The following is a 25,795-nucleotide window of genomic DNA, read 5'->3' as shown; positions in this document are numbered from 1 at the left end:
TTTTAATTAATAAATGTATCTTTAATGAAACGTTTTCAGGCCTGCCCTGGCTTCCCATGGGCCTTTGCTTGCTGGCCCCTTCTTCTCTCCCATCCTGTCCCCAAGCCCTCCAGCCCCTCTCGGACACCTGCTCCCCCAACCCCAGCATCAGTGCCTGTGAACCAGCAGGTAACTGACGCCGCCCTCGGAGCCCCCCTGCTGCCATCCCCCTTCCCTGCGACTAACGGAGGCCCCGCGGGAGCAGTTGGATTCCCAGGGTCGCCCGGCTGAGTGCCCGGGGCTGCCCAGAACCCGGCTCCCTGACCCCGCGGTCCCCGCACTTGCCCACGACGTGACATTCCATCCCCAGGGTGAGGCCGCAAATGCTGAGCCCTTGTGGATCGTGGAGAGGCTGTTAGTGACGATAACCGGGGATTACCTAGGGGGTGTTCTTTATTTTTTTTTTAAGATTTTATTTATTCATGAGAGAGACAGAGGGAGAAGCAGGCTCCTGCGGGGGGAGCCCGATGCGGACCCCGGGATCACGCCCTGAGCTAAAGCCCCCGGGGAGCCCCACCTAAGGGTCTTTAAAGTAGGGCTCCAACCCCAGGTGACGTAAAAGTCAAAGTCGTTGATCAGACAACTGCCAGGGGGGTGAAGGTAAGGCAAAGAGCACTGTGTGACGAGCCACGCTACCTGGTGCCACCTCGGGGGAGCTTCATTCGTCCCCTGGGGGCCTCAGTTTCCCCCTCTATAAAGGGGCTGATGTCACGCGGGCCATGACCGGGCTCGAGCTCCCGCGCTCTCTGCCTTCCCAGAGCCGGGCACGTCCCGTGGGGATGCGGTGCCCGCCAGGGGCATGGGGCAGCTCCGGTGTCGCCAGGCCAGCGGGGGGCTGCGGATCCTGAGGCCCGAGAGCCTCTCTGGAGAGAGACCCGCGTGTGCAAAGGGCGAGATGGGAAAGCAGGCGGGGTTGTCCGGGACGCCGCTTGGGGAGCACGTGCTGCTCCGGCTGCGGAAGGAGGCCGGGGGCTGGAAACCAGGCGGGCTGGGGTCGGCCTGCCGCGGGCATCTCCCATAAATGGGATCGCACAGTAAAGGTAGTTTTTGGTGCCTCCCCCCCACCCCAAGCACCGTATTTTCCAGGCTCGCCCATGGTTTAGTGGGTCCTGTACCTCCTCCCTTCGCCTTTGTGGCCCAGGGTGACTCGTGACCTTGAACCTGAGCGTCCAAGACGACCCTTGGAGGGCATGCCCGCCCTCCCTTCCACCCCTTTTCAGCAAGCCTGCCACTGCCCTCTGCCCTCTGCCCTCTGCCCCGCGGAACCTGCCCTTGCCCTTGGTGATCAAACCCTGGAAGGAGGGAAAGGGTGTTTAACGCAGGTCCCTACCTCGGCCCCGGTTCCCTCCCCGGCTGGGGGCGAGGGAGGGAGAAGGTAAGAGATCACGGCCGCTCGGCTGCTCCGCTGCCGTTCACACTGTCCTTGACCTCGGCAGTGGCGGACACGCAGGTCTCGGGTCCCCCGTGCTCGGCACATTCCCACACGGAGAATATTTTAAGGGAACGTTGAGTGACTTTTGTATTTTCGTGTATCAGTGCGTGACTCAGAGGACATGGGGAAGAGCCAACTTGCCGAGTGCCTCTGGAGCCGCGGACCACGCGGGCGCACAGAGCAGCAACAGGGCGCTGGCGTTGACCCCCTAGGGACCCGATCCTAGGGAACCGGGCCGGGCCCGGGGGCCGCTTGTCCTGCGTGAGGGGGACTTCCTCGGCGGTAGTGCAAAGCCTGGAATCAGACGTCCTCGAGCTTTCGCTCCGTGGGCAGTGCTCGTGCACTCTCCGTGCCCGGGGCGGTTGGCACAAGCTCCCCGCCGTCCCTCCCCCAGCGCCGCCAGCCCTGGGCCAGCCAAGTCGGAAGGGACCAGGTCATCTTAGTGCATTTAACTGAAAGCTAGCTCAGTGGGTTTGCTTCTGACTTTACGAGCCTATCTTTCGGGGATCCCTGGGGGGGCTGAGCAGTTTGGCGCCTGCCTTCGGCCCAGGATGGGACCCTGGAGTCCTGGGGTCCCAAGATCGAGTCCCACATCAGGCTCCCTGCCGGGAGCCTGCTTCTCCCTCTGCCTGGGTCTCTTCCTCTCTCTCTGTGTCTCTCATGAATAAATGAGTAAAATCTCAAAAAAAAAAAAAAAAAAAAAGCCTATCTTTTTTTGGTCTGAGACTTGATCTAAAATCTTGCAGTAAGTGATCCATATAGAAAAATATCTTTTTTTTCCCCTCAAAAAGCTAAGGGCAAGTGAACAGGAAATACCACTGAATCTCGGGTTTGCACCTGCGTCTCAGGGGAGGGCAGCCGGCGGGTCACACGCTGCATCAGGGCGGTGCTCGCCCTGCCCTGGGAAGTGCGCGCCGCGTCTGTTCCTCCTCTGGCTTCTGCGGATCTGCAGACCTAAGCGGGGCATCGTGTTCCCCGATGCCCGCGGGGCTGTTCCTCCTGCGCCCCCCGCCGTGAGAAACCGGCTTGACTTAGTTCAGTCTCTCGGGCTCCACGTCCTGGGGCTCCTGCGACTCCCCCTGAGCGGCCACGGGGCGGGGGAGGCAGGGCCGCCCCTTCCTCTGAGAGCCCCGCAGAGTCTCCCTGCCGGGCCGCGCCACTGCCCTCACCTGCAGAACCTGCGGCACCTGTGGCACCTGCGGGCCGCTGTCCTCAGAAGTCAGGGTCATGCAAACGACGCCTCCGGGGAGCCCTCCGCTCAGGCCACAGAGTCCTCCTCTCTGTCAAGGCCGCGGGGGGCAGGGGCCAGGCCCCCCTTTACCCTGTACAGCTTTAAAGACCCGCTGCCGTGGCGACAATTTTAGGGTGAGGCACCATCTGCATGTTGACCACCTCCCTGCACGCAGAATTTTCCAAAGTGCAGACTGTCTATATACAAAGTCACATTGAAAACTTTGCCTTCCTCAGTGGTTTGGCGCCTGCCTTTGCCCCAGGGTGTGATCCTGGGGACCCGGGATCGAGTTCCACGTCGGGCTCCCTGCATGGAGCCTGCTCCTCCCTCTGCCTGTGTCTCTGCCTCCCTCTCTCTCTGTCTATCATAAATAAATAAATAAATAAATAAATAAATAAATAAATAAATAAATAAGTCTTTAAAAAAATAAAAAAATAAAACTTTGCCTTCTGGGGACACCTGGGTGGCCCGGTGGGTTCGGCGTCTGCCTTGGGCTCAGATTCGTGGTCTCAGGGTCCTGGGATCAAGTCCCGCATCGGGCTCTGTGCTCACTGGGGAGTCTGCTTCTCCCTCTGCCCCTCCCACTGCTGCCTCTCAAATGAATAAATACAATCTTTTAAAAAATGATAAAATTGGGACACCTGGGTGGCTCAGTGTGGTTGAGCCTCTGCCTTCAGCTCGGGGTGTGATCCTAGGGTCCTGGGATCGAATTCCGCATCGGGCTCCCTGCGAGGAGCCTGCTTCTCCCTCTGCCTGTGTCTCTGCCTCCTCCTCTCTCTGTGTCTCTCATGAATAAACAAAATCTTAAAAATAAAATAAAATAAAAAATGATAAAGTCTTTACTCCTTTTTTCTCTTCCTCCAAATTTCGTCTGAAGTGTAACATCAGACAGCTTTTCTAGGTATCAAAAAAATTCTAAGACACATCTGATCATTTTCCTTGTTTACTTGGAACTTTCTAGGATAGTCGAGAACTGTTTCATCCAGTGCAGGAGCCACAGGGGCCTTCCGAACACCTGAAAAGTGGCTAGCACTGAGGAACTGAATCTTTAAAGTTATGTAATTAAAATCAATCCAACTTTTAAAACAGGTACTTGACTCAGTTATTGGAAAATTGAAAAATAGAACGGAACAACCTGGGTCTGTGAAATCTACGTTTTAACCAGAAATTTTACTAAATACAATAGCTTATTTCCTTTTAAAGATTTTGTTTATTCATGATAAACACACAGAGAGAGGCAGAGACACCCAGGCAGAGGGAGAAGCAGGCTCCATGCAGGGAGCCCGACGCAGGACTCGATCCTGGGACCCCGGGGTCATGCCCTGAGCCAAAGGCAGATGCTCAACACTGAGCCACCCAGACGTCCCCAATGTCCTATTTCTGATGAAAATTTACCATCTGAATTGAGTTAGGCTTATGTACCAGATATTGAAGACATATCAAAAATATACTTCCAAGTATCTCATGATTTTTATATTGATGACATGTTGACATCCTAACACTTAGGACACATTGGGTTCAAGAAAATATAGTATTAAATTCATTTGTTTCTTTTTGCTTTTTTCTTGTTAATGCAACTCCTAGGACATATTTAATTATATGTGCGTGGCCCACATTCCATTTCTGTCGGAGCACGCTGCTCCAGCAGGTTTGCTGACGAGGGGAGGGATGAACGAGCGGACTCGGTCCTGCAGTCTTGCCTCCACCTTGCTCTTGGCTCTAGCCGCCGCGGCTTGGCACCGTGTGTTACGTGACTGGGCGCTTCCACGTGTCATGCCCTTGTCCCCCTCTCTTCCACCTGCCATGAACCATACCCCCCCCTTTAGGACCCGCTCCAATACCCTCTTTTTCTCTGAAGCCTTTACCTCCCTTTCCAGGGCCCCGGCTCCGGGAGGCCAGAACAGTCTGTGCGCTTACTACTGTGTTTACCGCCTTGCGTGCTGCAGTCCATGGGTCTCCCGCCTCTTGGGGTTCCTGCCATTGAAAGCACCACGCTGGGATGCCTGAGCGGCTCAGCGGTTGAGCATCTGCCTTTGGCTCAGGGCGTGATCCCGGGGTCCTGGGATCGAGTCCCACATCGGGCTCCCTGCGTGGAGCCTGCTTCTCCCTCTGCCTGTGTCTCTGCCTCCCTCTGTGTCTCTCATGAATAAATAAATAAAACCTTAAAAAAAAAAAAAAAAGAAAGCACCATGCTTGGACCTTACAGGTGCCCCATAAATCTGCCGCGTCGAGGGCCTCAGCGGACAGAGCGCCACTTCGTTGCCGCCAGGTCCCCGCGGTGAGTGAGGCGCAGCGAAGCCCTGGGGCCCTGAGCGGCGCAGGGGCGACCCGGGCGGGAGCAGAGCAGCCAGAGCAGCCGCTAGGACCAGCCCCAGGGCCCGAGTCCTCCCGGCCTGCTGCTCTGGGACAGCAGCCCCGCAGTGAGCTCGACTCCTCGCGACAGGCCCACGGGGGAGCAAGACTGTCCTCCGCGATCTGGAGCTCCTGGCGGGAATCTGGGGGCAGGCCTGACCGCCAGGAAGGGCGCGGTGCTGGCGGCAAGACCCCTCGCGCGAGGCATAAAGAAGGGGGTCCTTGAAGCCTCTCCGAGGCAGATGGAAGACTCACCCCTCATTTGTCAAGTGAGAGGCCCAAAGCCGAGGGCGCCTTATGTGCCCTGCCCCTTCAGACACCTTGCTTCTTCCTGCGCTGCAGCGGGGAGGACGGACTCTAGGTCCCTCCAGGTCCCTCCAGGCCCCTCCAGGCCCCTCCAGGTCCCTCCAGTCCCCTCCAGGCTCCTCCAGTCCCCTCCAGGTCCCTCCTGGCCCCTCCAGGCAACTCCAGTCACCTCCAGGTCCCTTCAGGCCCCTCCAGGTCCCTCCTGGCCCCTCCAGGCCCCTCCAGGTCCCTCCAGGTCCCCTCCAGGCCCCTCCAGGCCCCTCCAGGCCCCTCTAGGTCCCTCCAGGCCCCTCCAGGTCCTCTCCAGGCCCCTCCAGTCCCCTCCAGGCCCCTCCAGGTCCCTCCAGGTCCTCTCCAGGCCCCTCCAGGCCCCTCCAGGCCCCTCCAGGCCCAGGCAGCTCGGGCTGAGTCTGGGGAGGCTTCACCCGCCCACTGAGGAGCGAGACCCGCCGGCGAGGGGCAGTGACAGGCGAGGCCCAGCAGCCAGGAACTGGGAAATCCCCGAGCTCTTCTGAATTTGAAAGACTTCTGGGCGCCTGGGTGGCTCAGTGGTTGAGCGGCTGGCTTCGGCCCAGGGCGTGACCCCGAGTCCTGGGATCGAATCCCACATCAGGCTCCTTGTGAGAGGCCTGCTTCTCCTTCTGCCTGTGTCTCTGCCTCTCTCTCTCTGTGTGTGTGTCTCTCATTAGTAAATAAATAAAATATATTTTTTTAAATAAAGAGAAAGGGAAAAGGAAAGCATCACTGTGATGTGTACTGACGGCCAGAGAACTGTGTATAGGATAGTAGGATCTTCACGGAGTCAGAACCTTCCTTCTGTGTGTGTTTATACAGGGTGGACTGGTCAAGAGGAAGAGCGAGAGCAAGAGAAGGTGCGAGAAAGGAGGGGAAGAGACAGGAGAGGGAAGAGGGTGGGGGGAGGAGGTAGAAAGATACACAATAAACTGTTCACACTGGTTATTGGAGGGAAGCGAGGCTGGAGGTGAGCACTGCTAATAGTTTTATACACACACATACATATAGATACATTTACTCTTTGCTTATTAGAATGGGCACATTACTAACAACAACAAAAAAAAAAAAAACAAAAAAACAAAACAAAACAAAAAACTTTGAAATAAATCTAATCCCAGCCACCAACATGACCACTTGACAGTTTTTACACAGCTAGGATCACGGAATCACCCACTAATGCATTTTACTCCTTTGCCCATCTGATCTCCAGAGCATCTGGAGAGACACTGTCCCCCCTGCCGCCCCTGCCCCCTGGGGCTGGGACCTGGCCAGGATCTGAGGTCCCTTCATAAGGTCTCACCCAGCCTCCCACCAAAATACCCATGGAGACCCAGAAAAAGGTGAATGGTCACAGGAATTCTGAAAAATTGGATTGCTACCTATTGGCAGGGGGATTAGATTCCATAATCTACTCCTGATTTAGAAAAGGACCAGGAAGGGCAGCCCAGGGGGGCTCAGTGGTTGGGCATCTGCCTTTGGCTCAGGGTGTGATCCTGAGACCCAGGATTGACTCCCACATCGGGCTCCCTGCAAGGATCCTGCTTCTCCCTCCTCCTGTGTGTCTCTACCTCTCTCTGTTTCTCATGAATAAATAAATAAAATCTTAAAAAAGAAAGAAAAGAAAAAAGAAAAGAAAAGAAAAGAAAAGAAAGAAAAGAAAAGAAAAGAAAAGAACCAGGAAAGCTAGCAGCGATCCTGCTGGCTTGTCTCTAAGCCCCACCAGGCCATCCTTTTCTAACTCTAAGTAAAGACCTTATACCAAATGAACGACTTGGGAGGTGGGGGGCGGGGGGGCAACACATCCCAACCTGGAAGGACTGATCCTGGCACAGGAGGGGAAGCAGAAAAAGCCACGGGAGCAAGTGCCTCTCAGGGTTCCCTGCTCAGCTCGCCTCAGTCCTGAGCCCCCACATTGGGCAGGAGCCTCCTAGATGCACCCCAGCAGGCCTTCCAGCGCCAGAAAAGGCCCGGTCCTGGACGCCACCAGTGCTCGAGCACACAAAGTGGGGTTAAAGATCACCTGCCCGTCCTGGGGGTCGGCGGATTCCCTTCCACTCCACCCTAAATCCAAGGATGTAGCAGGTTACAGTTTCCAAAGAGAGATGAAGCAGCATCTCCCACCCCACATCCTCTTCTGAATATGGCCTTGCTACTCACCCATCAAGAGGCGAAATACACTCTCCTTCTCCTTGACCCTGGGCTGCCCGAGGGACAGTTGTGGCCCCAGCAGCAGGTGACAGGAGGGATGCCCTGTGGTTTCCTGGCTCTGCCAGAAGACGCCTTGGGGCGCCTGCCCTGGTGACCGGGAACAGTGGCTCCCTGGAGGCTCCCGTTGGGGCACTACCTCTGAACCCAGGAACTAAGCAGGAGAAGGCGCAGGCCAACCTGGAGAGGCTGCCCTGGGTGCTCTGCTTGGGAGGTGCAGCCAAGCCAGCCCGGCTCAGGCACCAGACGTGTGGCTGGGGACCACCTCTGTGGACACCGCGGCCCTGGCCGGGTGACCCCGGCGCTCTGAGTCACGCCAGCAGAGGCCCCAGATCCTCCAACCCCACCATGATCTCTCCAAGCCCCTGGAGCACAGGAGCCACGACCACCAAGTCACAGCTGTCGACTTATGCCACTAAGTGTTGGAGGAGTTCGTCACACAGCAGTAGGCAACCAGAACAGAGGATGCGTCAACTTAAGAGAACAGGCTTCTGGGGAAAACACAACTACAGAAACAGGCAAAGGGCAGGGCACCGCCACAGGGATTCAGAAGGCAAGAAGATCTCTGATGCTCATACCACACAGAAACTAGAAAAATTTTAAATATAATTTTTTGACTACTCAACAAAAAATATTTATTGAGCACTTTTTTTTTCTTGTGCCAGGCATTGTGTTACATGCTGGGGATGGGCTGTGAACAAGACGGACATAATTCTTCCCACTACAGAATTCACTTTCCCAGGGATGCCGGGGTGGCTCAGGTTGGGCTCCCCTAGGGAGCCTGCTTCTCCCCCTGCCTATGTCTCTGCCTCTCTCTGTGTCTTTCATGAGTAAATAAATAAAAAATCTTAAAACAACAACAAAAAAGAATTTCCTTCTCTTGGTAGCCACAGAAATGTGCAGAAGTCATTTTAATAAAGCACGACAAATAGAAAGATGGAGAACGAAACGGTGCTCTAAAAGCACACAGGAGGGACGACTAATGTCTGCTATGGCTAGTTTAAGCCGTACGTATGTAAGAAGACGTGGTTGCTGTGAAGCAAGAACAGGCAGTCATGACATGAGAGCAGGCCTGCTGAAAAGGCAACAGCGTGCGAAGGAAAGAATGAACTGGGGCCAACAGAAAATACACAGGAGAGTTCAGATCAGTGGAGATCGGTGCTGGTAGCTAGGGAGCAGGAGCAACAGTGTAAAGACTGAACCAGAAAGGTGCAAATTTGGGGATTTTTCCTAGAAAGTCAAGAGCACAGAAGTGAAAATCATGGAGTGGGTGACAGATACAGAACTGTGCCCTCCAGTGCAGACCTCGCTGCCACATGTTGCTCTTGAGCACAGGGAGTGTGGCCTCTCTGAGCTGAGATATGCTGTTGGCATGAAAAATGCCCCGGATTTCAAAGACTTGGGAAAATCAGTGTTACCCATTTCTTTCGACTTTTTAAAAATGTGGCTACTAGAAAACTTAAAATTACATATTGGGTTGCATTTATATCTCTTCTGTACAGAGGCAGTATAGAAGGAACAGGGTGAGGGGCGCCTGGGTGGCTTAGTCAGTTACGCATAAGCCTTTGGCTCAGGTCACGATCTCGGGGTCCTGGGATCGAGCCCTGGTTGGCTGGGCTCCCTGCTCAGTGGGGAGCCTGCTTCTCCCTCTCCCTCTGCTCCTTCCCCCTGCTTGTGCTCTCTCTCTCTCTCAAATAAATAAAATCTTAAAAATAAAAAAAACAAGGAACAGAGTGAGATCTAAGAATTTTATGTTTTTTGAGGAATTCTGAAGAGAAACAGGAAGAGAAGTACTTAAAAAAACAATCAAAGAACAATTACAGAAAACGCTCCTGAGTTAAAAAAAAAAAAAAAAAAAAAAGGTGCAAGTCAGTGAAAGCAGACTAATACCTGGACACAAGTTTTGAAGGACATGAAAACATTGGGGGGAAAAAAAACAACCAAAAAACCAAAAACAACCCCCAAATCTTTAAAGATACCAGCTGAAAAAAGTGGGCTTCCCAATGTGTCTCTGTCTTTTCCAACACTAAATGTTTCAAAGCAGCGGAGCAATGTCTTCTGAATGCTGATCGAAAACCGTTATGACCTAAATGTGATACCCAGTGAAGCTGTCACTTGCGTGTAAAGCGACGATAGCAGCATTTTCAGAAACTCACAGAAGAACCCAACTAAAAGTTAGTTGGAGTTATTTTAGTCAACTGAAAGAAGAGTCAAAGTCAAGAATCCAGAATGGATCATTCAAGGTATAACGGCAATCTGAGCTTCTCCCTCACTTGTGTTAGACTCCAGCCCACCAAGGGGGGTCAAGGGGTGAGGTCTGTCCCTCTGGGGCCTTCTGCTTCCACTCCCTTCCTGGCAGTGCCCGCGGCTGCCTTTCTCCTTCCTTCGCCCTCAGTTCACAGGAAGTCTCCTGCCAGGTTGGATGACTACCCAGAACAACAATGAGTGTTGCTCTATTTCAGAACTTACTAAAAATGGCTAAACTATTTATGAAGTTGGGACACTGCAGCGGAAGAATGGCCGAACAAAACCGCCTTCTCCTCTGCAACAGCAAACAGAGTTGCCCCAGAACTTGACTTCCTGCATCTGTGAAATGCGAGTTTACTGAGTCAATGGCCTCTCTCTCTCTCTCTTAAATTAATTAAGACTAATAAATAACCCAGGGAGAGTTTACCATCTGTCACCAGGCCCCCTTCATCTATGGCCTGGGGCATTTCTGGGCTGATTACACCATGAATAAAGAAGTGTATGACAGGTGGAAAAAACAAACGTAAGAAAATATAACAAAGACGTTCATTAGTAATTTGGGTGGAAGATTCTTATCTTTATACTCATAAATTTTCTAGTTTGTGTCTTTTTCTTAACTTTTATACCTGGCAAAGAGTGAAGCTTGAATTATTAATTTATACAATTCTCTATACACCACTTGAGGTAGCTATTTCTGGGGTTTCTCCCACGGAACAAATGAAAAAGTCCCATGGGACCCCACGTGCCCCGCCAGAGTTGACAGAACCAGCGACAAGATCCTGAGCAAAAAGCAAGGCCAGTCAGAACATTTCTGTCTGGAATTTGGAGCTGTTCTAAATTCCATGTGGATGTGGAATTTGCAAAGTAGCCATCTTCTGGCTTCTGGGCCAGAGAAAGAAAATTCTGGATGAGAAAAGAAGGCATGTGTGCAAAGCAAGAGGGACCTGGTGGGCCTGCTGGCCTTCCTGGGCCTGCTGTGGGTCGCACAGCCGTATAATTAGGTTTAGTGTTTCGCGTTAGGTCAGCTGGAGTTGATGCCTCTTACCTATATTGATTAGGGCTCTGGAGGAAATACCCCAGAACGTGTGTCTCTGAGTGGTAATGAGACCTCATAAGAGCCTAGCTTTCTGTATTTTCTAAAATAATGTTACTTTTATGATTAGAAAATAATATACATTTTTTTTTCCCCAAGAATCATAGTTACATGGGGCACCTGGGTGGCTCAGTCAGTTAAGCATCTACCTTGGGCTCAGCTCACGATTCTGGGGTCCTGGGACAGAGCCCCCCGCATCAGACTCCCTGCTCAGCGGAGTGTCTACTTCTCCCCCTCCCTCTGCCCCTCCTCCCTGCTCATGTTCTCTGTCTCTCAAATAAAATCTGTAAAAAAAAAAAACAAAAACAAACAATCATAGCGATGACCTGGAGGATTCCAGGAGATCTTTGTCCACCCATCTTGGTTTAGGATGATGAAGGGAGAGGTCACACAGTGAAGTCACCCACCCAAATTCATAAAGCTCCTTCACACCACTATGCCTCAGGTCTCCTGGTCCCCACGACAGTGTTTTCTCTGCCAGGGGTCTTTGGCCAGTTACTATGCTTTTTACCCTGAAACACTACATTTCAGTAAAAAAAAAAAAAAATTCTCTCACTCAAGATGCAAAAAAGCTTCCTTCTAGGGGTGGATGGTAGTGAGCTGGGTGTGGGTATCACACTGCCACGTTGGGAAAGTTTCCGAGGCAGCTGTCCAGACGGGGTAGGAGAGCAGGGCCACGGTTGATTAATGATGTCTGCCCTGAGCACAGGGCGGGAAGAGAGTGGAATGAAGAAGAGTTCTGTCCTAGCGCTTTCTCAGATGCAGAGCAAAGCTGCCTTTATGAGGGAGGGAAGACAGTAGGAAAGTCAGGGGATCCATTTGTATCACATACGCCTCTCTCCCATGGTTTATAAGAGGTTCTGTTTTGTATAATGATGGCATAATTAGGGCACAAAGATTAAGGTGGGGGCTGTATCCGTTCCGCTTTGCTCTTCTGTTACCTTGTTTGAAGTTTCATTGCACAGTTTTGGCTAGCTGGCGGCCAGAAGGGCTGCCTGTCACTAGGCAGGGGTGTTAGCTGACTGGGCAGCCCTGAGGCCTGAAGGAAGCGCTTGTGCAGGGTGCTCTCTTCTGGGCTGGGCCATGATGCGGCTCTAACTCCTACCTAAATCATCTTGCTGAGCTATGGATTTGTCTTGCTTGCATCTTGGGAGTGCACTCACCACCCCGACCTCGTTGTAAGAAAACTCCTTGAATGCTCCAGGGGCCCACCTGGATGGCACACAGGCCTGCCTTGGGCTCAGTAAGCCAACCAGACGGGGAGGAGGTGCTAACAACCCAAAAAGCATCGCAGGGACAAGCCACAGACTGTCACTTAGAATCCAGGGGGGAGATTAAGCTGTTGCAGGAAGATGGGGCAGGAGCCCAGAGGCCAGGGAGCGGAAAGGGACAGAGCCTTTCCCCTTCCCCAGTGGAAAAAACCCAACCTGTCGCCTTCCCCTGCTCCTCCTGCAGTCCCCACCTCTGTAGCCCAGCTGCTGGCAAACCCTGCCGGGCACCTGCAAGCGGGTCTCACCGCCCTGCACCCAGTCCTCAGAGGGCCCTTGCTGTCTGCAGCAGGGCTGGGGAGGGAGCTCGTCCATCCCGTCCATCCTGTAGGGGCAGAGGCACTTCCCCTGGGAGTCCTGGGGGCTGGAGCCACCCTGCTCCAGAGTCAGGGCCAGGGCCCTCTTGCATACTTGCTCAGCAGATCCTAAATACTCCCTCACACGGACCCAGCTGCCAGCATCTCCGACACGCAGGGAGAGCTGACGAGAGGAGTCGAATGGAACTGGAAACTTCATCTTCCACTCATTCAGGAATCTCTAAGGAGGATTCCAGAACTCAGATTGATCTGAGGACTCCATCAGTCCTGTGTCCACATGAGTATGGGGAACTTCGGCTGGAATGACACCTGACGGAGAGGAAAGGGATTTTTCTGACTCTCCAAGTGGTTAAACTCTGAATTACTCAGGGACTTTTTCACCTCTAGGAGTCGAAAGTGGAAGGGATCCCTCCTAGCCGGGTGGTTTTCCTATGCGGTCCGGGCTGCACAGAGGGTGGAAATCGCTAATCTTATACAGGCTTTTGCTGCCCTGGAGTCTTAAGACCCTGCTCTTACATCATGTCCTTTTTTCTTTTTTCTTTCTTTCTTTTTTTTGCCTTGTCTTGAATGTAAGTTTTTGTTTTATGTGGCAACCATACGTGACACAAGGTGCAGCACATGGGTTTCCTCTTGCAGGCCAAGTCCTGTCATTTGCTCAGAGGCCGCAGGACAGAGCGGATCCGTGACGCCTGCCCTGGGCAGGGAGACTGTGGCTCTCGGGCCATGACCTTGATGGCCCTGCGTTAAGTCAAGGGGCACCTTTCAGACTCCAACTCCCAGGGCTAAGTTCTTGGGATTCTGGGAAAATGGACCACTAACAGGTGTAGAAGCAGAGCATTCATCATCCGTGGCCTCTGCCAAGGAATGGATGATGTAGCTGCCTGGAGACAAGTTTGTTATGTACTGATCGAGGCCTCGTCTCCACTGCCTGGGACCCGCAGACAGGAGGGGCTAATGCTCTCCCCTGCGCTTTGGGGCCCAGCCCCCAGGGAGTGCTCTCCCAGCCTAGCCTTCTGGGGTCCATTCCCCAAAGGCTGATGGCCTGAGCACTCCTCCTTCACCCCTGACTGCCTGCCCCTCTCCCCTCCCGCCCATCAACCTTGCTTCTGCATCAGGTCCATCTCGATCTGGTCTGTGCCTCCCCCTCCATCCCCAGCCCTTGTCCCTCTTTTCCTGGGCACCTGGCGTCCTAGCCGAGCTGAGTTCCTTGTTCCTCCTGACTCTTTCCATCAATTCCCTCTGAGGCTCAGCTTGGTTGTCGACCAGTGGCCTTCCCAATGCTTTTCCTCCCCACCTCAGACTGGCTAAAGGGCCCCTGGAGCTCACTCTCTGCTTGCTTGGACCCCACACAGCCATCAGAGCTTTGTCTACCTCCCCGCCCCAAACCTGAAGTTCCAGGAGGCAAGAACCGCATCTAGGATCCGCATCTACACTACTAGGGCAGGGGATGGCCCACCGGAGGGGCTTCATTCATGTTGATTAGATGAATGGTTGGGCGGGACTGGGACATGGGCTCCCCAAATCCATGAAATTAATGGTGATTCATCAGGGAATCTCACGGGTGATCCTTAGGTTGACGCCGCCTGTTTCCCCACAGCCTCTTCACTGCTGCACCGACCAACCTGCGCTCCTGGCCCTGCGTGCTGCTCTTCCCACTAACAGTTACTGTCAGAAATCCAAGTGCCCGTTACGAACTACATAAAAAATCTAGAAGTTCAAGTCACTGAACCTCAAATCTAGCAGGGGCTTCTGAGTCATCCTGTTCAGCAAAGGCCTAGAAGGCAGAACTTCAGCCTTATCCGTGCCTCCCTCTTTCCCTCCCCCCGCCCCCCGCCGTCTCTATTTTGGCAAAAGGAATTGTTTTAAGCAACTATATCAGACTCTGTGAAAATTCTGTGACCAACTTTCTATGGTCTATATGATGACGGGTATTTAATTTTGATTTATACAAAGGTGAAACTGTGCAGCTGTATGCAGCTCTAATTCCCAGATCCCTTGACCCAAAATTCCCATTTTTCCCTCCCTCTTTTCTGGGAAAATAAAAGGGTAACTGTCTCATTTTGGAGGAGGGAAATGAAAAGTTTCACCTTATGTAGCTGTGTTTTCGTCTCGTAATAGGCAATCACAGGGATGGACGCTCGGTAGTAGGTTTCAAGGCGCTTGGCGATGGTGGTGGTGTCTTCCACGGAAGGGCTGCCCTGGCTCCTCTGGAGAAGGCGGTTGGTCATGGTGTCTGCTGAGCAGTCCATACAGATCACCAAGTGCGGGTCTCCAATCTAGGGGTGCGGAGGAGTACAATATGGTCAGAAATTCCACCCCATGATGGTCTGGAGAAACCTGGGACCCCTAGTTCTCTCCTTTCCTGGCCTTCTGGTTCCTCTCAAGGTCCTCAAACTACACTGTGGCAGGGTCGAGACTGGATTTCACGGCTCCTGTTTTCCACATCAGTGGCTTTCCACGTGCTGCCTCAGCTTTGGTCACCTCACAATGTGTAGGGATCACAGAGTATGCTGCCCAGGGCAGTCACAATCTGTCCTCCATACTAAGGGGACATAGCTGTGTGTACGCGTAGGTGTGTCTCCTCTGGGAAACCTCCCCTACCTACTGAGGCAGAGCTGATCACTTCCTTCTTTGTACCGGTTCTATCCTGCACAACCACTAGGAGCCCGGGGTGACCGTGTCTGTGTGATGTGGGGTCAGTGAAGCATAAGGGTTGAATGCTCAGGGCTCGGAGTCAGGCTGCTTAAGGTGTGGTGACTTCTCTCTAAGGTGGTCTCCATCAATTCCTGCCCTTGGTGGACTTCAAGGTCTTGCCCCGCTGAGACACAGGGCCCATAGCTCCACCTCCTGGAACCTGAGCTGACCTGTAACCACTTGGGTACAAAGAATATAATGGAAACGACGCCGTATGCTTTTAGAAGCAAGATCGTAAGAAATTTTGCAGTTTGGGCCTGGTCGACTGTCATCGAAGATGTCCGACTCTTCTGACCATGGAGCCAAGAGGAAGAAGCCCAAGCCACGCGGAGAGGCCTTGCAAACAGAGATGCCGGGCCAGCTCTTGACTGTTTTAGACACCCCAACCCCGGGCTCTGGATACGTGCACTAGCCTGAGCCACTCTCTGACTGTATAAAGGCAACTATACAACGGACTTCAAGCGAGAACCAGCCAGCCAAGCCCATCAGACCCCAGAGCCTTATCAGAGAAAATAACAAATTGTAATTTTAAGCTACCTGACGCCACCATTAACGGAAAGTATCACTCAATGTCTCTGCAGCCCAATTTTCTTTCTTTCTTTTTTTTTTTTTAAAGTAGTCTTCGTGCCCAATGTGGGGCTTGAACTCACACCCCTGAGGCTGTGTCTCATGCTCTACCAGCTGAGCCAGTCAGGTGTCCCTAATTTTCTCATTTGTACAATGAGGATGATCACAGATCGCTGTAAGGATTAAATAAAATGAAATAAAACAATGTAAGGACGTTGCTCGGCACATGGTACTCAGTCGGTATTAACTCCTAGGCCTATTTCTAGGAGGCCGCAATTCGTGCAGGGTTCGGGGGGTACAGGATTCCTGGCCCCAAGTCTTGCATGTAGTAGGCCACACAGGACAGTAAGTTGCTAGGAAGTGTGGATCAAACATCCATCTACCCCCTTTACGGGATGTACTTGAAGGCACACGGTGGAAACAATTCCCCAGGGACGCCCGGGTGGCTCAGTGGTTGAGCGCCTTCCTTCGGCCCAGGGCGTGACCCCGGGGTCCCCGGATCGAGTCCCTCGTCAGGCTCCCTGCATGGAGCCTGCTTCTCCCTCTGCCTGTGTCTCTGCCTCTCTCTCTCTCTCTCTCTCTCTCTGTGTCTCTCATGAATAGATGAATAAAATCTTAAAAAAAAGAAAAAGAGAAGATTCTCCAAAATCTGTTAGCGTGAGCTAAACCTCTGGAGTCAGAAGGCTCCCGGCAGGCCTGGTCTGGAGGAGGCTGACCGGCGCCCGCCAGCAGAGGGCGGGCTCGGGAGCGGCTGGCTCCGGGGAGCGGGCCTGCGCCGCGACTCCAGCCACCTCCCTCCTCCCGGGAGTCCTGAGGCCACTGTGGGGGCCTGAAGGGACGCCTTCAGGTACAGACGGAGGGGACGGTCCCGAGCAGGAGCAGGTCAGGAGCCCCGGCCCGACGTAAGGGCAGGCCCGGCGCCTCCGGAGGCTGAGGTGCCCAGAGGTGCCGAAGGCCGCTTCAGGCCCAGGCCTGGCCCGCCCGGAAGAAGCCCCCCGGGCACTTATTCACGGGCTCAGAGTTTGAACAGCTGCTCGGTGCAGCCACTTCCCACACGAGGGGGTTTGGCCTCCTGCCTCGCCCGCTCCCTCGCGCCTAAACTGTGACCAGCCGCCAGGCAGTCCCGCCGGAAGTGGCCTGCACCGTGCTCCTAGTCCCCAAGATTCTTTGAGCTCTCTGAATGAAATACTATTTGATCGTTTTCCAGAAACACCTTGGTCTAGATTTCCGGCCTTAGGAAGTCCTCTGGAGGGGCGCCCTGGGGCTGCCTTCGACTCAGGTCATGACCTCCGGGTCCTGGGATCGAGCCCCACACGGGGCTCCTGGCCCAGGGAGACCCGCCTTCTCCCTCTGTCCCTCTGCCTGCTTGTGCTGTCTCTCCCTTAAGTAAATAAATAAAAAATCTTAAAAAAAAGAAAAGAAAAGAAAATAGGAAGTCCTAGGAGTGGCTCTCCGTGCCAGCTCTGCCGCTTTTTCGTTAGACTGTGGTTAACCTTCAACACCACGTGACCCGAAGGGCACCCTGCCCTCATCTGAGTGAATCAGAGACCTGGGCGCCACCCCTTGCCCCCAGCATCACCCTGCCGGTGTCCCTGGCATTCTCCCACTGGGAGCTGGGGTCTTCATAGCCTTCGGGCACAAGGGCCCCGTAGGGGTGGCTGGTTCCGCAAGCAAACAACATTTCAGGAGGCCACCCCTTTAACCCTTTGAGCCCTCTGCGGGGGTGGGGTATTAAGTCTCCTCTGGGTAGGAGGAAGTGGAGGCTCAGGGAGGTTAACCCGCCCAAAGCCACGGAGGACTAGTTAATGACAGTCCTGAGCCAGCTGTGTGTGGCTCCGAAGCCCGGTGACTTCACCCTCGTGGACTTCTCCCTCAGAATGGGGCTCAGGCCAGATGCCTGCTGGGCCAAACGGGGCCAGGAGGGGAGGGCAAGACCATGGGTGGGGTCAGAGGCCATTGCATTTCGAGGAGGCTGGCCCTTGCCACCTGTTGGGCTCTAACTGGGAGGAGCACTCAGCCCAACACCACCTGTTGGGCTCTAACTGGGAGGAGCACTCAGCCCAACACCACCTGTTGGGCTCTAACTGGGAGGAACACTCAGCCCAGCGCCACCTGTTGGGCTCTAACTGGGAGGAGCACTCAGCCCAGCGGAGAGGGAATGTGGTAAGGGCTCTGCTTAGTGGTTTTAGCAGGTGGAGCGGGAGGAGGAGTTTGCCCTGCTCACCTCTGACCTCCACCTTAGTTTTCTTCTGGTTAAGACCGGTTAGGCCCTGTTTACCAGTGGGCAGGGGCATGCCACCCAGAAACTCTCTTTTGTTGAGAAGAAGAGCTGTCTTGTTCTTCCTGCGTGCCTCATTCCCCTCATTTCAAAATGAGGCTAACAATAGTTTCTACCTCAATAGGACGATTGCCAGGATAAAATGAGTTAATAGATGTCAAGTGCCTGGCCCCTTTTAAGCACTACATAGATGTGAGCCTGGCAATCTGCTCATCCCTTTGAATTGTAAAAGCCTCTGTTGGTCAGATTGGGGTTTAGGAAGAGCCAGAGGCCCCACCCAGGCTTTTAGCCTAGGACACACGCTCCAGCTGTTTCCTGGTTCCCCTGCACTGGGAGCTAAGGGGTCCTGGTCGACAATACAGAGGCTTGCCTAGTTCCCATTTGCTCTCACCCTGGAGATATATCCCCTCAGGGCACCTCACTAGAGGAGGGGTATCGGGGTCATCCCCGCATTCTTGAACATACAGCCCTAATCATACTATGACCACCCCGCTGCCACCGTAACTTTTGCCCCCATGCTGACATGACACGGCTCGAAGCTCTACAACAAACTGGATGTCAGATGAAGAGGGCAGAAGATGTCAAGAGGAGAATCCCAAGGTGGTCCCTAAGGCTCCTCACGATTCCAGGCAACTGGATCACACCCACGAGGAAGTCCTCTGGTCAGATTCATAACTTATTATTATTATTTTTTTTTTGCTAAGAGCTCATTCTGAAAAATCAGAATCACTTATTCTGTAGATGGAGGTGTTGCGAGGTAGGTAAGAGTAGGCCGAGGGACGGAATGGCACCATTCACACGGCCAGGAAAATTATCTGCATAATCAGGCTAAGGGCACAATTTCAGCTAAGAGCCTCCTGAGAGGGCAAAGCCAAGAGCAAGCGCATGCATTTTGTTTCTGTTAATATCTGTTTAGTTTGGCTGTTGTGGGAGCAAAAGGTTGGGTTAAAACAGGAAAGCACTTCAGTTTCACACTAGAGAGCGAGGCTGGGCACGCAGCCCTCCTGGAGATGATGATAACCCTACGAAGGGGAAACAACAGTACCTACTGAATAGGATTATGAAGATTAATAAAATGACATAGGTAAGGCATCGAGTTCAACTCCCGGCATATTTTAAGGGCTCAAAAAATAACAGTGATTATTCTGTTACTTATGTATTCCGTATGATATTATCTGTATAAAAGAGGGTGGAGCAAAGACTGGAAGGATATACAGCACAATGTTAATACGGGCTACCTCCGGGTGATTAGTCTTTGTTTTATACTTTCCTGTATTTTTTTAAAAAGATTTTATTTATTTATTTATGAAAGACAGAGAGAGGCAGAGATACAGGCAGAGGGAGAAGCAGGCTCCATGCAGGGAGCCCGATGCAAGACTTGATCCTGGGGCCATGAGGATCACGCCCTGAGCCAATGGCAGACGCTCAACCACTGAGTCACCCAGGTGCCCCTATACTTTTCTGTATTGTCTCATAGCTATATAATTTTTATTTCTATAGTCAGAATAAAGGAATAATTTTGGAAAAGACTGTAACAATTTATTGAACATCATATATATATATATATAGGCTTGTAAATGTGTCAGGTTCTCTTCAAGGACCCCATCCAGTCTTCCCAAGAGGCACTGCTGTAGACATTTTCAATCTCGGTTTTGTAGAGGAAGAAGCTGACATATGTAAAGTTAAATGACTTGCCAGTGAGTTGTGCAGCAGAGCTTTGACTACAGGCCTGCTAACACCCAGTCACTGTGCCCAGTGGTTCACATCTGGAGTGAGAAATGGAGATGATGGTCAGAATCCTCAACTCAGGGGCACCTGAGGGGCTCAGTGGTTGAGCATCTGCCTTTGGCTGAGGCCACGATCCCGGAGTCCCAGCATCAAGTCCCCCATCGGGCTCCCCTCAGGGAGCCTGCTTCTCCCTCTGCCTATGTCTCTGCCTCCCTGTGTCTCTCATGAATAAATAAATAAAATCTTAACAAAAAAAGAAACTCCAACTGCATCTTCATATTCCACACACCAACACACGAGCGTGCGTGCATACACACAGACACACACACCCTTCCATCCTCCCAATATACCACGTTGGATTTGAAGGCACAGATCATGAATTCTATGAGGCCTAAACCAGCACTGGGAATAGAAGATAGGATGGCAACGGAGAAATTGCACACAGACATACTCTTAAGCTGTGGACACTAGTTTGAGTGTGGTCTTTGGTGACGTCATGCACAGGAGTCAAGCAAATCCTTACAGACCCTGCATCTCAGAGGACTCAACCAGAGGTATGCAGGAAAGTCAGCCTCAGGAACTGAACTGAGTTTTTCTGCAGCAGATGGTCCCGTGCCTCAGGCACTTTGGTCTCTGTGACACAGAAAGGCCGGTTAAAACCATTCTCAGGCCTGAATGGGCTTCAAACAGTTGTGGGCCTGATTAGTGTACGAGAAATACTCGCTATGCTTCCAACCTGGCTGGTGGCTCTACATCTCTGGAGAAAATCGGATGTCTGTATTTGTCTTGGCCAAATTTGAAATTAATTACTCGCCTGTAATTTGGAAGGGGCTCTACAAACGATGGGGTCCCTGCAGGGGCATAAATGAATCAAGAGCGGCTCATTCTGTGTACTTGTAGCATCTTTGTTCTTCTGGTCAGTTTTAAAGCAAGTGCTTGCTTTGGAAGGTGAGATGTGTTTCCTTGCATAAGGCCTAAGTAAGGGACATTAGCATCCTCCAAGGTCACAGAAATAGAGATGCCCTTCCTGAATTTCACATGGAATCTCAAAGATCCTGAAGAGGTAAAACAAAGTCAGAGGTCTCACACTTCCTCATTTAAAAACTTATTACAAAGTCGCAGTGATAGAAACAGTGTGGTACTGGCATAAAGACAGACATACAGACCAACGGAATAGAATACAGAGCCCGAAATAAACTCATATATGTAGTCAAATGATTTTTGACAAGGATGTGAAGACCATACAACTGGGAAAAAACATCTTTTCAACAAATGGGTGTTGGGAAAACCAGATATCCACATGCAAAAGGATGAAACTGGACCCTAACTTTGCACCATATGCAAAAATTGGCCAAGATGAATTAAAGACATAAATGTAAGAACTAAAACGATAAAATCCTTAAAGAAAACGTACGAGAAAAGCTTCACGATATTGGATTTGGCAATGGCTTTTTGGACATGATGTTAAAACACAGGGAACAAAAGCAAAAACAGATAAATCAGACTATATCACAATAAAAAACTTCTGTGCATCGGAGTGCCTGTCTGGCTCAGTCGGTGGAGCATGCGACTCTTGATTTCACGGTATGAGTTCAAGCCCTATGGTGAGTGTGGAGATCACTAAAAAATAAAATCTTTTTATTTAAAAGACCTTAAAAAAGATCTTTTAGACAAAAGATCGCACTAGGTTGGATCCATGTATTCAAATTTGTTCACCGGTTGTGTGACTTTCTCCATCTCTTGGATTCCAGGCTTATACTTCACCATGTAAGTGATCTCACAGAAAGTGTTTCTCTTTTCCAACAGGGTTAGCAAAAGACCCAGGGTTGTGTTTCATTATCCTGGATTAGGTCATGAGCCCACCGCTGAACCAATCACTGTGGCCGAGGGGAAGATGGGAGGGCATTTAAGATCTTTTATTTAAAAGATCTTAAAAAAATTTTTTTTTTATTTTTTAAAGATTTTATTTATTTATTCACAAGAGACACAGAGAGGGAGAGGCAGAGACACAGGCAGAGGGAGAAGTGGGCTCCATGCAGGGAGCCCGATGTGAGACTCGGTCCCAGGACCCCAGGATCACACCCTGAGCCAAAGGCAGACGCTCAACCACTGAGCCACCCAGGCGTCCCTAAAAAATAAAATCATAAAAAAAATTCTCTGCATCAAAGGACACAATCGACAGAATGAGAAGGCAACATATAGAAAGGGAGAAAATATTAGCAAATCATATATCTGATAAGGGTTTAATATCCAGAATATATAAATAACTTCTACAGCTCAACAGGAAACCAAACAACCTCATTCAAAAATGGGCAAGGGATGTGAATAGACATCTCTTCTTAAAAGAAGATATATAAATGCCCAACAACAGTTGCTCCACATCATTTATCTTTGGGAGAATGCAAACCAAAACCACCATGAAAAGTCACCTCATGCCCATTAGGGTGGTTACTGTCAACCCCTCCCCCCCCAAATAGCAGGTGAAGATGTAGAGAAACTGGAACCCTTGTGCACTGCTGGTGGGAATGAACAATGGCGCAGTGGCTATGGTAGGTGGTGTGTGATAGAATTACCAGATGCTCCAGGAATTTCACGTCTGTACATACGCCCGAAGGAGTCGAAAGCAGAGTCCTGAGGAGATATTTGTACAACCACGTTCACAGCATTATTTACAATAGCTGAAGAGTGGAAGCAACCCAAGTAAGTGTTCATGGATGAATGGATAAACAAAATATTATTTAACCTCAAAAGGGAAGGAAATTGTAACACATGCTACAACACAAATGATCCTTGAGGACATGATGCTAAGTGGAGTAGGCCAGCCACAAAAGGACAAATCCATCTAAATCCACATATAAGAGGTGCCTAGAGTAGTCAAACTCAAAGGGACATAAAGTAGAATGGTGTTTGCTGAGGGCCGAGGGCCGAGCAGAGAGAGAGACAGGGAGTTGTTTAACGGGAGTCGAGTTTCAGTTTTGCAGGAAGAAGACTTCTTCAGACTGGTTGCACCACAATGTGAACACACTTAACCCTCTTGAACTGAGCACTTAAAAGTGGTTAAGATGTTAGCTTTTATGTTACATGTATTTTATTTATCATGATATTTTTTTCAAAAAAGTGTAACAATCTTCCCAATTCCATTTTTTGAAAACAGTCGTTGATTTATATCAAACTCAAGTCTGAGCTCTTAAAGTGGTTTGTTTTGTGGGAGAAAGCTCATTAGAATACTGGCTGTGCGTGCCCCCCACCCAGAACTGCCTGGAACCACCAGTCACAGGCTCTGCCCCTCCCACCTTGCTGATGGAGGCTCTGGGGCTGAGGAAGCGCCCCGTGGGCTCATCCCACTCTTGCCAACTAGGCCAGGCTTTCTTTTCTCTGACTCTGGTTGCTAGTGGGAAATGCAGGGGAAGGTGAGCAATCGGCCTTTGGGTGGTCAGGTACTAGCTTAAGGAAGTTCAGTCGAACAGGCTCTGAAGGTCAGACTAACCCCCAGGAGACACACAAGTCCCACTCACTTTGATCAACACTGCCGTGTTAGAGTCGGATGGAGTCGGGACCCCAAATCTTCGTCCTACCAGCAGTTGTCACTTTCCAGCCCCACGACTGTGGGCAAGTCATGTAATCTCTGTGGGCTGAATCCACCGGCTCTAACAGGAGGAAGAAAATACCTCCTCTCTCTGTCTAAAAAGGTTATTAAATATATATGAAATGAAATACGAAAATGTTTTAGAACTAAAGAGACAGCTAGGTAAATTTTAATTCTTGTAAGCTCTGGAGTCTTTGTTTAGTAAGTGGGGACAGTCGTCTCCCGCTTGCTTGGACTTGGGAGATAAATGCGTGTACATCGTGTAGCCCAGGCAGGAGTGAGCCCAGAGCAGGTCCGATCAAGGACAGTTCTGGGGCAGCCCGGGTGGCGCAGCGGTTTAGCGCCGCCTTTGGCCCAGGGTGTGATCCTGGAGACCCAGGATCGAGTCCCACGTCGGGCTCCCTGCATGGAGCCTGCTTCTCCCTCTGCCTGTGTCTCTGACTCTGACTCTCTCTCTTTCTGTGTCTCTTATGAATAAATAAATAAAATCTTAAAAAAAAAAAAAAAGGACAGTTCTGAGGCATTTTACTTACCACAGTTCCCCTGGGAGTGGCCCTGCCCCACCTGCTTCACTGGGAGACCAGGGCCTCGGGGAGGCGGGACGGTGGGAGGTTGGAGCTGGGCGCACATTTGCCTCTGCCTGTCCAGCATCAGTTCCCTTGCCGGCTTCCAAGAGCTCCCCTATTCTTTCTTGGGTCATTTCCCTTCCCTTCCTCGGCCTGTGTGCATCCGGTACGGTGCTCCCTCCTCCCTCCTCATCTCCAGCCTGGTCTTCCTGGATATGCCATTAAACGCCCTCCCATCTTCCCCTTGGCTACACTGATTGGTTCAGCGGTGCGCTCACGACCTAATCCAGGGTAACGAAACACAACCCTGGGTCTTCTGCTATCCCCGTTGGAAAAGAGAAACCCTTTCTGTGAGATCACTTACATGGTGAAATATAAGCCTGGAATCCAAGAGATGGAGAAAGTAGCACAACTGGTGAACAAATTTGAATACATGGATCCAACCGAGTGCAAACCCCTCCTGGACATTTTAGTTACTTGAGCCAATAAATCCACCACCATCACCGACCCATCCTCCTCTTTTTTTTGGGTCAGTTTGTGTTGAGTTCTTGCTATTTGTGACTGACAGTCTGATTCATGTCTTTAGGAAAGGGATAGAATTTGAATTTATCCCCCAAACTCAACAATGTCCCTCATTTTCCTTCTGGGGAGATCCCCTTGACAACAGCTCACCCTGCGGCCGAACTCTTCCCCTTGCTTCACTTCCTGGGGATAGCCGTCAATCAGGAAGCCCTTGGTGTCACTGAGGCTGGCCCCCATGGCCTCCTTCAGCAGCTCCAGAATGATGCCCTGGAGCAGAGAGAGGGAGTGGTCAGGATCCTCCTGTGCTGAGCTCTTCATAGGACAGCACTAGCACATCCCCCCGTCTCCTCTAGATGTCCCATTGTGGGAGCAAGAAAGGTTTGGGTGAGATTAACAGCCCACAGCAATATGTCATATTTCATCCATTCATACTCTCACCTTCCCCCACGTTTTATCAGCTGCGAAACTGGTCAAGTATTTTGCGATCAATCATAGTTTAACAGTGTTTTTGTTTGTGCTGCTATCGTGACATATGGGCTAGTTTATCAGTGATATTTTACTGGGGTGTCTGAAAATAGCATCTTAGAATAGATGAAATACAGAGGCTGTATTTCATATGGTAACACTCCATAAATTAGGCATAATGGTAGCTTAAAAGCAGGCAATGCATGGTCTAAAATGTGCTTCTCTGTTGATTTTTTTTTCCAGGAAATATTTTATCAAATTTGACATCCACTGACTTGAGAAGACTCTCCGTAAATATGAAGTAGCATTTTTCTAGCAATGTCACTCTCTCTGTTAAACATTTTGATTTAACCTGTGCTTATGAGAAATAGGAGAGAAGAGATACATGGGATCTTGGGAGTGGATGTAGGAAAAGTGCAACCAGCTGCCAGAATGGGGAGGAATCGCCCTGTTTGTTCTCTGACCCTCTGGCATCCTCTAATTTTTGGCATGGGCTTGGGGAATACAGCCATCACCAGGGCGGGTAAGAAATTATGCCCAGATAAATAGTGAATTCACTCCTCGTGAAGTTTATGCTCTCGTGAGAAAGATAGATAGTATGCGAACAATGAAATAAAGAATAAATAATCAGCTAGAGAGAATTGCTAGGGACAACATTCAAGCAAGACAAAGAGAGAATTCTGGAGGTGCTATTTAGATAAGGTGGCCAGGGAGGGCCTCTTTGATAAACTGTGATATTTAAGTAGATATCTGGATGAAGTAAAGGAGCAAACTACGTGAATATATGAAGGAAGAGCACTCAGGCTGCGGAAACAGCAAGTGCAAAGGCCCTAAGCAGGAACAGCCGGGCCTATGGGACGACTAGGCCAGTGGCAGGTGTAAAT

At 51.1% G+C, this 25,795-nt stretch overlaps 1 protein-coding gene across 3 annotated transcripts in view; it reads right to left on the bottom strand.

Moving 5' to 3' along the window:
* Window positions 1–25,795, bottom strand: part of AK5 (adenylate kinase 5) — a 235,997-nt gene that overhangs the window by 4,344 nt on the left and 205,858 nt on the right. For all 3 annotated transcript variants that reach the window (XM_077905099.1, XM_077905097.1, XM_077905098.1), the window contains 2 exons: window positions 24,597–24,713; window positions 14,593–14,781 (listed from right to left, as the gene is read on the bottom strand). In XM_077905099.1, the coding sequence (XP_077761225.1) occupies window positions 14,593–14,781; window positions 24,597–24,713 (306 nt within the window). The remainder of the gene's footprint in view (window positions 1–14,592; window positions 14,782–24,596; window positions 24,714–25,795) is intronic.

The sequence above is a fragment of the Canis aureus genome, chromosome 8 (assembly GCF_053574225.1).
Source record: "Canis aureus isolate CA01 chromosome 8, VMU_Caureus_v.1.0, whole genome shotgun sequence".
Taxonomy (NCBI): Eukaryota; Metazoa; Chordata; class Mammalia; order Carnivora; family Canidae; genus Canis; species Canis aureus.
Note: the sequence above shows the minus strand (reverse complement) of the source record. Positions and strands in the feature narration are given on the sequence as shown.